The sequence below is a fragment of the Pochonia chlamydosporia genome, chromosome 6, assembly GCF_001653235.2.
Source record: "Pochonia chlamydosporia 170 chromosome 6, whole genome shotgun sequence".
Taxonomy (NCBI): domain Eukaryota; kingdom Fungi; phylum Ascomycota; class Sordariomycetes; order Hypocreales; family Clavicipitaceae; genus Pochonia; species Pochonia chlamydosporia.
This window is the reverse complement of record NC_035795.1, coordinates 1,744,083-1,759,120: the sequence shown is the minus strand read 5'-3', so window position 1 is coordinate 1,759,120 and position 15,038 is coordinate 1,744,083. Positions and strand designations below refer to the sequence as shown.

The window sequence follows — 15,038 nt, the reverse complement described above, 5'->3', positions numbered from 1 at the left end:
ACTCAACCACCCTCATGGCCAGTTTGTAGGCCATGCATGTTGAGTTGTCAAATGCTTGATCTGCTACACTCCGTGAAGGGGACGTTATTCTACCTTTACACGGCCTATCCACCAGAATACTCTGAATACAGGCACATCATCACCGCGTCTAATCCATTCCTATGACCACTCGCAGCTCTGAGTCTTCTTACTGCTCCTACTTCCCAAATCTTTGAGCTGAGACCTCATACTGCAGATACGAATCTCTACAGACGCTCAAATGGACCGCGACCATGGCGTTCATCTTATCCCCGTGTATCGGCCTGAGGGTACTGATGTCGAAACAGACATTGACATCATTGCAATTCATGGCCTTGACACCAACGCGCCACACACTTGGACGTTCAAGGACCGCGACCTTCAGACCTCCGTTAACTGGCTTGCACACGCAGATATGCTTCCTCGAGAAGTCGGGGCAGCCCGAATTTTCATGTGCAATTGGCCAGCTGATCTTTTTCAGAGCGGCGTCTCGACAACTCTGAAGGAGTCAGCCGAGCGCTTTCTCCGCTGCATGCAGCAGCATTTGGCGTCAGACGGGGAGGGTGGAATGGCAAGACGAATGTTCTTCATCGCTTCATGCCTCGGCGGGATTATCTTGATCAAGGCTCTCCGGATCGAGAAGAGCACTCAAGAGAAGACCGATTCGCCTTCGCTTATAAAAGCGACCCGCGGCATTGTTTTTCTTGCCACTCCGTTCAAGGGAACTTCGTACAACTATATACCAGACGCTGCCTTGAAGGTTGTTGCGTCGGTCATGGATCAGAATGTGACAGAGCTGGTCGACTATGCTAAAGACACAAAGACTGGGGAAGAACTCGTGCAAGAATTTACCTCCCGGGCGCGTATAGAGGAGTACCATGTTTTCACTTTCTGGGAAGCCCGTGAGACGAGTCTGTTTGCCAAAGTCCACTTATCTTGGATGTTTTTAAAACGGGTTCGTTGGCTGTGGGCTTTTCTCATCGTTTCTTCTCACTTATTCAACCATGGGAAGTTTTTCGCATGGACGTTGTTGGCATGTCAATCTTGGTGGATTGCGTTCTACTGTTATAGAGCCAAGACGGTGAGTTTACAGTCTTTCCTGGGCCAGTGCTCTGTCGTCGCAGTATGTTTGCTGAACCTTTGCTAGTTGGTTGATCAGAGCTCAGCAAATGCTGGGGGGGCATTTCAGTCCGAGCGGCTCGACCGAAATCATATTCTCATGAACAAGTTTCGTAACCAGGATTGCGGCGACTACAAACAAGTTGCGAAAGAAATCAGTCGCATTTTGAGAGAAATACGTGAGGGCAAAACGCCGCTCCAGGAAGCAGATGAGCTCATCCGGCAACACTATCTCAAGAGCGATGCATGTCGGCTTAACATTATTCGGATTTCTGGTGCCAAGCTACCTATGGATCAATGCTACATTAATCTCGCTATAGTCAACGTTGGCACTTCAGGATCGAATCCAACCTTTTCTTTTCTTGACATTCTCACGTGGATGCAAAATGTCCCCGATGTATATTCTGCTCCACCCCCTTCTTATTCCTTCTTCGCCCGCCAGAAAGTTGAGACACCCGAGAATGCAATCCAAGTTAAGCTATCCGATATATTCGATCGACGCGACGGATCCCTTGGGACTGTCTCCCCAAGAAGAATATTCATCCAAGGAAGGGCAGGAGTTGGAAAGACGACACTGTGCAAAAAGATTGTGTATGAGTTTACTCAAGGTAATTGGCCCCAATGGAAAAGGCTGTTTGATCGCATTCTTTGGGTTCCTTTACGAACTCTGAAGCCGGACGACATACAGAAGGGAGGTGTGTACACTTTGGAAGGACTGTTCCAGGGGGAGTGTTTTTGTCTGCATCAAAACCTCGCCGATGCATTGGCCCGAGAGGTGAGAGGCCAAGGGTCAAGAACGCTGTTTCTTCTGGATGGCCTAGACGAAGTGTCCCACGTATTAGAAGGTGACCGCGAACAATCTCATTTCCTCAGAGACCTTCTACGTCAGCCAAATGTGATTATCACCTCTAGGCCGAGTGTCAACGCCACCAGCACAGTTGCAAATATTGACTTGGAATTGGAGGCTATTGGGTTCTATCCACAGCAAGTGCAAGATTACATAGCAATGACCTTTCCGAATCCAGATTCTGCGGTTATCGATTCCACAACAGCAAACGACATCCAAGTCTTCATTCAAGAGCATCGGCTGATTCAGGGCCTCGCGCGCATCCCAATCCAACTGGATGCTCTTTGTTACAGTTGGCAAGGCCTAGGGGCAGGTGATAGACTAGACACGATGACCGACATGTATAAAGCGATTGAGCTGAGATTGTGGAAGAAGGATATGGTGCAACTAGGAAAGATCCACGGGACGGAAGAGTCGATAATTGACACTCTCAAATCTGCCACAAGGCAACAGATTGAAAGACATGTCTCGCAAGAGATTGAGTTTCTTGAGGCTCTTGCATTTACTGGGCTGCACAATAATCTGACAACTTTCCAACAGAAGCACCTGGACGACGTAAATGACACATTCACTCCAACTTTGTTACGTTGGAGGCTCCTGAAGTCAACCTCCTTCCTCCGAACTTCCGACCCGTCATTTGACGAATCCCACCACCACTACGACTTTATACACCTTACTTTTCAAGAGTACTTTGCTGCGCGCTACTTCGTGCGGAAATGGAAAACTCAAGATCCACAGCTTCAAGTTCTCAAATTTCGTGATGAGGCGAGCCGGATTACATCAGCAGAGGATATCAGCGTTGCATTATTTCTGCGAACTCGCAAGTATACTGGTCACTTTAACATATTTTGGCGGTTTGTTGCAGGCCTGCTTGACAGCGAAAATGAAAGGTCCCAGGTGTGGAGCTTCATCAAGATGATCGAGGAGGAACCACTCGATCTCTTAGGTCCAGTTCATCAACGGCTCGTAATGCATTGCCTCGCTGAAGTGACGGGTGGCTTGCCAGGTCAAGCTGCGCTGACAACAGAAGACAATAAGATTCAAAGAACTCGCGGACGCCTGGAAAGAAAGCTTTTTGAATGGATGCGCTTTGAGTATCCTTTCACTGGCTGCATGCGCCTGGCAGATGAGCCGGAAATGCCCGAGTCTGCACTGCAAAGTGTCTTTCTCGAAGTGACTGGTGACGACGAGCGAGCGGTTTGGCTCAATACAAGCATTTCAACACAAAAGAGACCGTGCATTTTACGGATAGCAGCCGACAAGATTGCGGCTTTTGCAGAAAACCCCATAGTGGCTTGGGATGCTTACAAGGCCCTGAACAAAGCTTCCATCCTACCAGACGAGATTCTGCAGACAGTGATATCATGGATCGCGGATGATGACCAGGATGAACTCGTAAAGGGGTTCGCGGCTGAGGTCTTGCAAAAGGGAGAGGGAATGCCCCAGACGTCTTTGCAAATGCTGGCAGCAGAACTCAAAAATATGCCACAGGATATACAAACTGCCATCTACAAGATCCTATCTAAATCCGGGCATTCCAGAATACCTGAGAGACTTCAAGAAATAGTGGTATCCTGGCTGACAAGCAAAGACGACTCACTTCGCGAGGCGGCGGTTCGAGTCTTGTGGGGATTAAATTTAGAAAAGGCAACACAGGAGGCAGTAACAGTCCTGCTTAACGATTCGAATCCAGCTCTTCGACAAGCCGCTATACATACATTGGGTTCGCAACCATGGTTGCCAGATGCGGTTCTTCAAAAAATAGCGTTTAATCTCAGCCATGAAGCAGAAGCCGTGCAGAGTGCCGCCACTTCTACTCTGATGCACCGGTCAGACTTGTCCGACAATAGCCTGCTGGCAGTAGGAGCGCAACTTGAGGGCGAGCCGGCTTCTGTCCGCATTGCTGCCATCGAAATCTTATGTTTGCAATTAAGTTTGCCAGGTGAAAGTCAGCGGGCCTTAGCAGCGAGGCTGACAGACAAGGAGGCTGATGTGCGAATAGCTGCTATCAAGAATCTAAGCCAGCGATCAGACTTGATAGGGGAGGTCTTGCAAGCTATGGAGGCGCGGTTCGACGACGACTATGCCCCCGTTCGAATAGCGGCTATTGATACTCTTATCACCTTTCGACCTTTTGCAACCACGATTGTACAGAGACTTGCCGAGCGGCTCAGAGATGAGGAGGCAGACGTGCGAATAGCCGCCATCAGAAGCTCATCCCAACGATCAGATTTAACAGATGATGTCAGGCGACTTATAGAAGCACAGTTGGGTGACGGTAAACCCTCTGTACGAATCGCGGCCATCGGAAGTTTATCCCAACGATCAGATCTAAAAGAGGATGTCTGGAAAGTTATAGAAGCACAGTTGGGTGACGGTAACCCCTCTGTTCGAATCGCTGCTATGAATGCTTTAGGCGAAAGACCAGTTCTAACAAAGGAGGTCTTGGGGATGATTATAAAACGGCTCGAGGACCAAGAGGCAGATGTACGCAAAGCGGCTATCACAATACTGAATAAGCAGGACAGCCTACAAGAAGAGAATCTAGAGTTAATCGCGGCATCATTCGAAAATCAGGATCAGGAGGTCCGACTTCATGCACTCCGTTGTTGGGCCAATCGAGGCTCCTTGCCAGAGAGACTTTTGCAAGTGGCTTTTGATAGCCAGTGGGATAGACAAGAGGATATATGGGATGCTGCCAATGACGTCGTGCATAAGAACTTCAGAACATTACCTGACACGATGTGTAAAGCAGTAGTGGCAATGTCTACAAGCGAACACGCGGAGTACCGAGAAAGAGCCGTGTACGCTTTGAACGGCCGTGGCGAATACACCATACCTGACAATGTCGTGGACGCAGTAGCTGAACGACTTAAAGATGAGCAAGTCCAGGTTCGTTGGGCTGCTTACCTTACTTTAGGCAGCATAACCAATCCATCCAAACCCCTCGTACAGAGAGTTGCGGACCGACTTGCGGACGAGATAGACTACAGCGATACTGTGATGATTCTCAAGGGTCTAGGGCTCCGAAATGACTTGGAAGAAAACATCGTGCAAGCGATAGCAGCAAAACTTACAGATATAGAAATCCCGATACGAGTGGCTGCCGTTGAGACTCTGGGATTCCAACGCAACTTGGGAGACAAGATTCTACGAGATTTGGCAAATATGCTCCATGATGAGACCGCAAGGGTGAGAACGGCCACGATTGCAGCTCTGTATAACCAGCAGAGGCTCTATAGATTCAGGTCCCTGCCGCAACAGTTGCTTGAGAGAAGGGGTGTTTCAGCTGTTGGTGGTTTGGCACGGCCGGCAAACCTGTCAGATGATATTCTTCTTGCACTCGCTGATCGTCTTGAAGACGAGGAGAGGAGCATCCAATTGAACGCGGAGCAGTTACTGAGGCAGCACGACAGTGTCTACCATAGTCTTCTCAGTGGTCCAAAGGCGGCATCTCTATACAGGATTCTTCTTCACAGGAGTTTCAATGAACAAGTCAGTTTGTACATAGACGACGGCTACTTGTGCATCAACTCGTCTGAGCGCATCAGTAGAAGTCGTGTTGATGGCTGTAAGTCGGATCTCCTGGCCATAATGAAAGAGGCACGGCCGGAGAACTATCCGTCAGAGGAAGAGGATGAGGAGCAGGATGAGAGTTCGCATGGTTCACAATAGTCCAACACTGCGAATATCCGCACGAGGCAAAGGCACAAGGCACAAAGTACAACGTCACGGCCATTCCGTCCGATGGCTCCAGGCCAACATTTGTGATCATATCTTAATGGTGAATGCCGAGGCGGTGTATGTTGACGAGGTGAGAAGTCAAGCACAGTGACGTTGACAGGCTGTGGGAGGCTAATTGTTCAAGTGGCGGCATGGGGTGGGACTGACTGGGCTTCTAACGGTACTGTATTTAAGTGAGCGTGAGCATGTGTCTGTGTTCTTTCAGGTGCTTGAAATTTAATCTTCTTGTAGATGCTACGGAAAAGCGTGCAGCCTTTTCTTCTCAACTTGAAGCTATTGCTAGCGCCAACTCGTTATGCCCTCGTCGTGATTCGTGACGACCGCCCATGGCCGAAACACCGACATGGACACAAGAGGCTGGAGCGAGGGAAGGAGCGCCTTAGTAAACTGCCTCGCCACCAGCCGTCGAGCCACTAGTTGACTGTAGAGAGATTCCCTGCACACTGAGTGAGTGGTGAGACAACCATTGAGACCATTCGATCAATTGATGTCATGACTGCCCGCTATTGACTGTTCAGCCGCCTCGGCCGCTCCTTCCCTTGTCAACAGATGGCGCTGAAAGTGCGGCGTGACCTCTGATTGATGAGACCAGACGCGACAGACCAGGTCAGACCAGACGTGACCTGCCTGTACATTCGCACCAGCAGCTGCATGTGCGCTTCTGCATCTGGGTCCATGTTGGCCAACCCCGCCTTAATCTCAATCTCAACCTCAACCTCGCTTTATTCTAGTTTCGTGTCGCCGCTCTCTGATCCAGCATTACCTTTTCCTCGGAAAAATTCATTCTATTGCTCTTTGGGCATACCGGTCTATATTTCATACAAGAGTAGATTCGACCGAAATCGTCCTTTCTATTTTTCTCTCCACTCTGCGACTGGGAGCCACAGTATATTTGCTTCCATTCTCATCTTTTGTCCTCGCGGCAACACCAAATTCCCTGTGCAAACACCAGACGACATCATCCGCCATCGTGACAACCATGAGAGTGCAGGTTGATGCCCGCCCTATGCCCACACCTATCCTTCGCTGAAGCCGACACAACAATGCGATAAAAAAAGTCGTCCTCCTTTGTAGCCACGCCCGGTTTGCGTTTATTGCACACAACTTCCTAGGCCCTTGGGTTTGCTGTACATACTGCCTCGCGCCACAGCAGCACCTCACCTCGCCACGTTTGATAGCAAAAACCTCACACTTCAGTCGCTGGAGACATAACACAGTGCTTCTTTGTCCTCGGGCAGCTATACCTTCACAGTTCACTGTAGGTTGTGCTTATCAAACATTACAACTGCGACAAAACACACCATGTCATCACTTGAGGCCAAGATAGTGGTCCTCGGCGCTCAAGGCGTGGGCAAGACCTCCCTTGTCATGCGGTACTGTAAAGGGGCGTTTAACCCTTCCCAAATAACATCTACAGTTGGCGCAAGCTTCTTGACGAAACGTGTTGTCGATACTGATACCGACACCATGGTTCGACTCCAGATTTGGGATACAGGTTCGTGCTATGATTCAATTCTGTCTTCTCCTCTTGTCCAACCCCCATCACGGTGGGAGCGTTGTACCTACCAAACGGCCACTTCTCGCCTCTTTCACAGTTTCGCGCAGTGCTAACAACCCCCCAGCCGGCCAGGAAAGATTTCGGTCTATATCACGGCTATACTATCGCGGCGCCAACGCTTGCATCCTGTGCTATAGCATTACTGATGCACAGTCATTTGCTGAGATGGGCGTTTGGCTCACCGAACTTCGTCGCAACTTGCCCAATGACGTTGTTCTACACGTTGTGGGAACCAAGGCCGACATTGTCGCGCGTGACCCTTCCGCTCGACAGGTCCCCTTTGAGCGATGCATTGCATATGTTGCCGAAAACTTGGCTCCAGGTCTAGGCAGTACGCCACCTCCGACGGCCACGCCACTTAACGGTCCTGGCTCCATGCCAAATGTTGAACCGCGGACTCCAAGTTCTAAGCGTAGCTCAGGATTCTGGGCTCAGGAAGTTGGCTGGGATGCCTGCCATGAAATCAGCGCCGAAAGCGGGGAGGGTGTGGAAGAAGTCTTTCGAGTTGTTGCCAGGAAATTGGTGGAACAAAACCGCAAGATGCAGCAAGCCCTTCTGTTGGCGACCGCAACTCCAGGCACGCCTGGTTACGAAACTGGCATGGACGGAGGGTATTTTGACGGCGTGAATCCAAGAGGCAGCTTCCGTGTAGGGCGGGACAGGAGAAGCTGGCTATTTTCGCCTGCGTTTTCTCCCGCCGTGACGATTGACCGAACAGGAGCCACGGCACAGGAGCAGAATCAACTTGACGAATCCCCGAAACCTCGTCGCAGGTGTTGCTAATACGTCGCCAAATGAAGGCGGCATCGAATTGATATCCCCGCACGAACAGGAGATTGTTGGATACAATGAGGGGGACATATTGGGCAAGAGTACAGCTTTCGGGCTGGACCTGAAGGGATTTGCCAAAGATACCCGTTCGGTGTTCATGTTTGTTTTCATTGCTGAGCAAGGTGTCGCGCAAGGTTTTTTGTGTTTGCCAACCTTCTTTTTCTTTCCAGTCTACTTCACGGTGGCACGTCTTTTGCGTAAATTTTGTGCATTTGAGTGGCGCTTCGTCTTCCCTTGTTACTATTGACTCGAGGCTGCGTGGCCGTGCGTCTTGTACACGCGACCGGTTTATTGATGGCATTACGTTGCTTGCAATTGCCAATTCTTTTTAGTTGGAGGCAGTTCTACTCTTGGATTTTATGTGAATTTGGTCATTTGTTCTCCTGTTCGATATATAGGCGCCGAAAGGCTTGCGTCGCGAGACACCCACCCTTTTTAATCCAGTACAACGCGTATTTTGCTTCGTGCATACCTAGGTACATGAGATCGCGTCCCAATCGATGTTGTGAGTTCAGAGTGCCACCGGGCGTGTGTGTACTCACACAACAAGAGTAGTTCAGACTTTCCCCTTCTTTATGTCAACCCCGTCATCCACCTTTGGCATTCCAGGAACATCCACGCCGTCAAGCTTATGCTCCAGACCTACATAGCTATCGCTTACCACCAATACATCTACTTTTCTGGCTTGCCCGTCCACCGCCTCGGGCAACTTGATCACCGACTTGGCAAATGGTGTGCTGCCCTGGCCAAGAGACTTCATACCCGGTGATGCCCATGTCGCTCTCTTCACGGCGATGACTTCATCCCTCGTTGTATCCGCAATGATGACAAACCAGCCTTCTGTCTGTGGCTTAGGAAATTTCGGGGCGTAGATGCGAGCATCCCTATCCACGAGAGGGTTGACACGCTTGATGTTCACTGTTATAGAAAGTGCCGTGACATCCGCAGCCGAGATGGATACGTTGGGCAGCAGGGACACTGCTCGAGAAAACCGGGACTGTTCTTGGGTCGTCTTGAGCCCAAGCTTCCTGGATAAATGATTGACCTCGCCTGGCTTTAGTGCGCTCAGTCTGCTGAGTGGCATGTCATCTTTGACCGATTCAGGCTCGACGCCAGGAAGGATAGACAAAACGGGGTCTGTCGACCATCGCGCGGATTTGATACATTGCAAAAGGGTGATCATTTGCATGCACGATGACAAGTAGCCTAGTTCCGTGAGAACATCGATAGAGGCCTGAATGATTCGAATGGCCTGGTCAAGGACTGATGTCTGGTCACCTACGTAATCGGTGATGGGGAGCTCAATCCTCGACATGTGTGCTTGTAGTAACAAGAACGCCTTAACATGGGGATCCCACATAGGCAGCCCAAATGCATGTCCCGGGTACGGAAGATTTGAAGACAGTGTGTCATTGATAAGATCTTCATTATGACGGACAGGCAATTCGTCGTACTCGATGGCACGGGACATCCACGATAGCACATCGAGGAATGAAGCCTGTGATTTCGCGTGCCGGACCAGATGCCTTATTGTCTTGTGTGAGAGATAGTAGTAACTCATGATCTTGCCGAGAGGCGTGGGGTCTACGTCTCCATTCGGAAACACCTCAACACATCTAGACTCGGCAAGTTCGCTGAGAGACTTGTTGACCATTTCGACCATGTACTCATTGGCAAGCTGTTGTGCAGCAATAGTAGAGTGTTCCTCGGCAGAGAGCTCTAAACCGTAGTACGATGGATTCTTGTGCAACCGGCGGAAGAAAAATGTCCAAGTCAAGTAGTCTAGCGCGTCTTGCTTCGTAACAATGGTCTCGGCTGAAACTTCGGCGCAGAGATGGTTATCGAGGACAGTATGGAGAGAAGACTCAACCGGGAAGCCAGTGTGGAGGAAGTGTTTATAAAAATCCTTTTTGGAGTCCTGGGTGAAGATTCTGGCCACACCAGAGTTGTCAAACTGAGGACGCCCCGCTCGACCGAGCATTTGAAGGACATCTGTGAGGTCCATATCTTTGTAACCTTCTATCTTGGCGTCATAGAACTGGGTTCCTTTTACGACGACAAGGTGCGCGGGTAGGTTGACGCCCCACGCCAGGGTACTGGTTGCCACAAGGATTTGAATTTTATTGTTGAGGAAGAGCTCTTCCGAGAGTTGACGGTCTGACTCAACCAGACCAGCGTGATGGAGCCCGATGCCAAAATTGATGGCTTCCTTGAGGGCATCGTCTTTGACGCGAGCGAGGTTGAGTTGTAGGTCTTCTTCATCCATGCGCAAGAAGCGCCGAGGATTGTCTTCCATGCCACAGAAGTTGATGAGGTCTTTGGCTGTGAGGCGTGTCTGCCGTCGAGAAGCAACAAAGACAATGACAGGCTTGTCGGGGCTATGGTTTTTGATGGCGAGGAATGTGGGACGATTCATGGACTGCATCAGGGGACAAAATCCCCGTATTTCAGGGAACCCATCGATATACAATTCCAATGGCACGGGACGAACAGAGTGCTTAAAGTTGAACAGACCTTCTTTCACGCCAAGCCAGCTCCCCAAATCGGTAGCATTCGCGCAGGCTGTGGACATGCCAAGAAGCCGGACTTTATTCTTGGTTGATGAGGAAATGTAATTCATACCTAGTGAACTGTCAGCAACCTCCAACATGGAGCGGCAAGTATAGGATCGGCAAATAGACTTACGAGATACGATGATTTCCAAAATAGGCCCGCGATCTCCAGCAAGCAAATGAATCTCGTCAATGATTACCAAGGAAACCTGTCTGACATATCCTCTTGTCTGCCAAGAACGCGAAATGCCGTCCCACTTCTCAGGAGTGGTAATGATAATATCCGCATCTTTGATGGTCTTCGTGTCCGGAGTATTATCACCAGTCAACTCAACAATCTTGAGTCCTAGCGGCCGTGCAAGTCTCTTTCCCCAGTCCTTGACTCGTTCACGAACAAGAGCTTTCATTGGAGCAATATAAACCACCTTAGACTTGGGCCGTTCTCGGAAAGCCCACCACATGGCAAGCTCTGCCGCTACAGTTTTACCACTACCAGTAGGAGACCCAAGAAGAACATTGGCTGCGGTGTGGTACAAGGTGTGGAAAATTTGTGTCTGCATTGGATTAAAGAACTGAAATCGCTGCGCGTAAATATCCTCTAGGCCAGGATTCTTGAGAGCTGAAATGGGGAGAGGCTGTAAGTTGAGAAGATCGGTATAAACACTTTCGGTGTCTGGCCTAATCAGATGCTGGAACGACACTGGCGTCACCGTTTCAGCACCAAGCCATCTATCAGACACTGCTCGTACATAAATCTGTGTTGGTAGAGGATCTGACAAGGGAATTGTAAAATTAAGCTCGTGTTCGTCATGAAGCTTTCGCCTGTTAAGGATAAAGAATTCATTGTGATAGATCTCCGATGTATCGGAGTTCTCGACCCAGATGTAGAATGATTCGGAAGTTCCGTGAATCTGGTCCTTCCACGAAAAATCAGGGATAACGTAGAGTTTTATTCGAAGAACATCTCGGTTCAAAGGTGCAATTTCAGCCTCCACATGTACGGTAGGGAAGTGGTTCAGGAATTTTGAAATAGTTTTTCCGGCACTGTGATTATGCACCATGCTTCCGATTTCAGCAGGTTCCATCTCCTTCATCGATTCCATGGTCAGATGATCTTTGGAATCCAGCTGATTCAGGATTGGCTTGGGCAAATCAAATTGGTGAAGAGGATGTTGAAACGGCCAGATTCGTTTTTCAATTGATTTGGAGAGTGTCAAAAGAACGAGACACTGGTGGCCCCATTTCCTGTTCAGGGCTAGCATGAACAAGGCCCGGCAAATGCGTCCAGATTGCTGGGCTACATAGTTCATGTCATTAGACAATGCAAAGTCTTCCGGCTGCTGCCTTGAGATGTACGACTGTAGCAGAATGTTGGTCTTGGCTTGTGGGGTGTCAATGCCACCATCTACGTCGCAAGGAACCACATCATTCTTCAGATGGGTCAGTTCCTTGGACTCTGTGTCTCTGGACTGCACATTGTCGAACTCCCCGCTCATACTAATCATCTTGAGAATATCAGCTTCAGTAGCCTGTGGCTGCATCATAGTGTTGAACACTTGAATACTAGTATGAAGTATGTAGTATTGGCTGGCGATTCGGCCGATATCCTTGCTGCGAAGCTCTTCCGTCCTTTCATTGAAGATGATCATCTGACACTGTTGCAGAGTTCTTGCAGCTTGGATAGCTAGCTGGCGTCGTCTCTGCACGAGAGTTGGGTCATCGCGAATTTCCGCCCACTCAATGCCATATGAGGTTGGACTCCTCTGCATGCGAACAAACAAGTACGAGTAGCCAATCCATTGAACAGCATCCTGAATTGATGTCACCGTTCCCAGTGCAATTTCGGCGTTCAGATTGTCTACCAGCTTGGTGGAGAACTTGGACTCGATTGGCTGCTGTTCGGTTATAGCGGTCAAGTAATGTTGAAGTTTATCCTGGGTGGTACAGATCATGCCTATGCCAGTATCTTCGAACTGGGGGCGGCCGGCACGGCCAAAGATTTGCAGCACGTCGAGGATTCCGAGGTCGACAAATTTGCCATCCTGGGCACTATAAACCTGCGTGCCCTTGATGACCACGGCTGCGGCAGGCAGGTTCACACCCCAAGCTAGAGTGGCAGTGCAACAGAGCACTTTGAGAACGCCGTCGGCGAATAGCCGTTCCATGAGATTCCTGTCTGCCCTTGCCATGCCGGCATGATGGATTCCAATTCCCTTGGAAAGAAGGTCACGGATATCCTTAGCCCGTGATGATTTCATATCTCGGGAGGCTTGATCGTACTTAGGATGTCCGCTTGGGTCAAATAGTTCCATGCAAAATTGCTCAATTGCCTTTTGGTGAAGCATCCTAGCTGTAACCATAGTGTCCCGTCGCGAGTGCACAAAAACCATGACTTGGTGGTCCTTTTCCAACATCTCTTTAACTTTGTCAAACGCGATATTGTCCAAGTTCTCCTTGGATTGTTTTGATCCTGCCTTGCCCTTGACTCCAATAAAGTGCTGCTCTAGTGGTACAGGACGGAATGAAGCATCGAAGTAGAACAATCCGGCGTGCTTGTTGACTTTCAAAAAGTCGGCAACATCAACGTAGTTGGGCAGAGTGGCGCTGAGTCCAATAACTCTAATAAGTGATTGCGTGCTTTCAACCTGTCGTTCCGTTCGAGCAACGAGGGACTCGAGGACCGCTCCACGCTCATCATGTAACATATGGACTTCGTCGATAATGAGGAGTCGCACTTTCTGGACGAGCTCCGTATCGCCGGTGCCTTTTCTTGTAACAACATCCCACTTTTCTGGGGTGGTGACAATGATTTGGGTTTGGACAATTTCAGACTTTGTCAGCTGCATGTCACCAGTGTATTCGCGACACTTGATACCCAGCCATGCCAGACGTTTGCCCAGTTTCTCAGTGACCTCAGCAGCCAGGGCCTTCATAGGGGCTACATAGACAATTTTGAAGTCGTCTATGTCAACAGCAAACTCCGTTGCCTCAGGATTCTCCGTGGGGTTGGGGTAGACGTGCTGTCCAATCGTATGCAGAATTGTTAGCATGGCGGCATCAGTTTTACCCTATGCCAACTGTTAGTCCTCTTTTGAGATTTCATTAATATTACGGTAGCGTAGATATCAACGCACCGCACCGGTGGGAGCACAGATGAGCATGTTTTCATTTGTCTTGTATCCCACGGGAAAGACCAGACTCTGCATGCGGTTGAGTGACTTGTAGCCTTTGAATGTATTCCGACACAACCCATCAAGATCGGTAATCTTGACCAGCTTCTCCCCAGGGCCTAGAGTACCTTTTCGCCCTGCCGGGACAGAGTACTCTTCATACTTTTCAAACTGATGGCGTTCACTACCCACAGGCAGGCCGTACTTCTTCCCAGCAAAACTCAAGGTATTTCCTGCTTGATATGACCTGTACACATGAGGGTACTGCGGTTCCTTCTTGGAGGCAGGGGCAAGAGAAGCGGATTTGTGTTCAAGGTCCTGGCGTCTCAGAGCAGCCTCTCGCTCAGATTTGGTTAATAATTGGCGTGATGCGGCGTGCTCGTTTTGAGCATTCGATGCAGCTACAATACCCACCCTTTTAGAGAGAAGATCAATGATGAAATCGAGATGGTCAAATCCAACCAAGTCAGTTAGCTGAGCCTGGAGTTCATTATCTGCCCGAGATGAGGCAAGAAGGCTCATAATTTGGCTTTGGAAGACATCTGGGGAGAGGCCAGTGTCGACGGCAATCGCTACAGACCTGTCAAAAAACCATTCCCTAGGACTGTTGAATGATGCATCACCAGCAGCCCCCGCTTCGGCATCGTCATCGGCAAAGTCGCTGCTAGAATCATCTTGTTCATCGTCTGATATGAAGTCCCAAACATCCTGGCTCCCGGTCCCGGATGAGTAATCTTCGAGATCGACTTCTTCAACACACTTCTCTGCTACTTTGGGCAATGGGGGAAGATTGAGATTGGTGAGGGCAGCTCGCATAGTTGCAAACTGCTGCCTCCATTCTGATTCTGCGGCGATTAACTCAGCAGAGGCCATGGCAGCAATGTGATGAAGTCAGACGTTGGACGATACGGTGGAGAGGTGGCAGTGGTGCACAACGGAATATCGAGATAAAAGCAGCAACCTAAGGCGATTGACTTGAAAAGAAGAAGAAGATTACTGTGAGTTTCTTTATCTCGTTTGCCTGTGCTCGCCGTTCAATGCATTGCAGTCGCAAGCTTGCATCAAAATACCTTGACGTTTTGCATCAGGGAAAGAGTCTTGAAGAGTCACACCGCAAGGCAAGTGCGTGGGTGCTCCAGAGCTGGCCAAGTTGTCAGCAAATGTGATTGGATGAGGCAAGGGGGACCGGACCACATGAA

The 15,038-nt window shown here is 49.6% G+C and overlaps 3 protein-coding genes across 3 annotated transcripts; 2 read left to right on the top strand and 1 right to left on the bottom strand.

Moving 5' to 3' along the window:
* Positions 1 to 259: 259 nt before the first annotated feature.
* Positions 260 to 5,659, top strand: VFPPC_09034 (peptidase C14; the record flags this gene model as incomplete). Its single annotated transcript, XM_018287636.1, has 2 exons — positions 260 to 1,099; positions 1,166 to 5,659. The coding sequence occupies 2 exons, from the start codon at positions 260 to 262 to the stop codon at positions 5,657 to 5,659; spliced, it is 5,334 nt and encodes a 1,777-aa protein (XP_018140718.1).
* Positions 5,660 to 7,030: 1,371 nt separating this feature from the next.
* VFPPC_09035 (rab type ras GTPase) lies at positions 7,031 to 8,069 on the top strand (the record flags this gene model as incomplete). The annotated part of the gene is made up of 2 exons (XM_018287637.1): positions 7,031 to 7,223; positions 7,351 to 8,069. The coding sequence occupies 2 exons, from the start codon at positions 7,031 to 7,033 to the stop codon at positions 8,067 to 8,069; spliced, it is 912 nt and encodes a 303-aa protein (XP_018140719.1).
* Positions 8,070 to 8,673: 604 nt separating this feature from the next.
* On the bottom strand, positions 8,674 to 14,712 carry VFPPC_09036 (activating signal cointegrator 1 complex subunit 3; the record flags this gene model as incomplete). The annotated part of the gene is made up of 3 exons (XM_022428637.1): positions 8,674 to 10,739; positions 10,803 to 13,737; positions 13,804 to 14,712. 3 exons carry the CDS (start codon positions 14,710 to 14,712, stop codon positions 8,674 to 8,676), a joined length of 5,910 nt encoding a protein of 1,969 aa, XP_022284212.1.
* Positions 14,713 to 15,038: the final 326 nt, after the last annotated feature.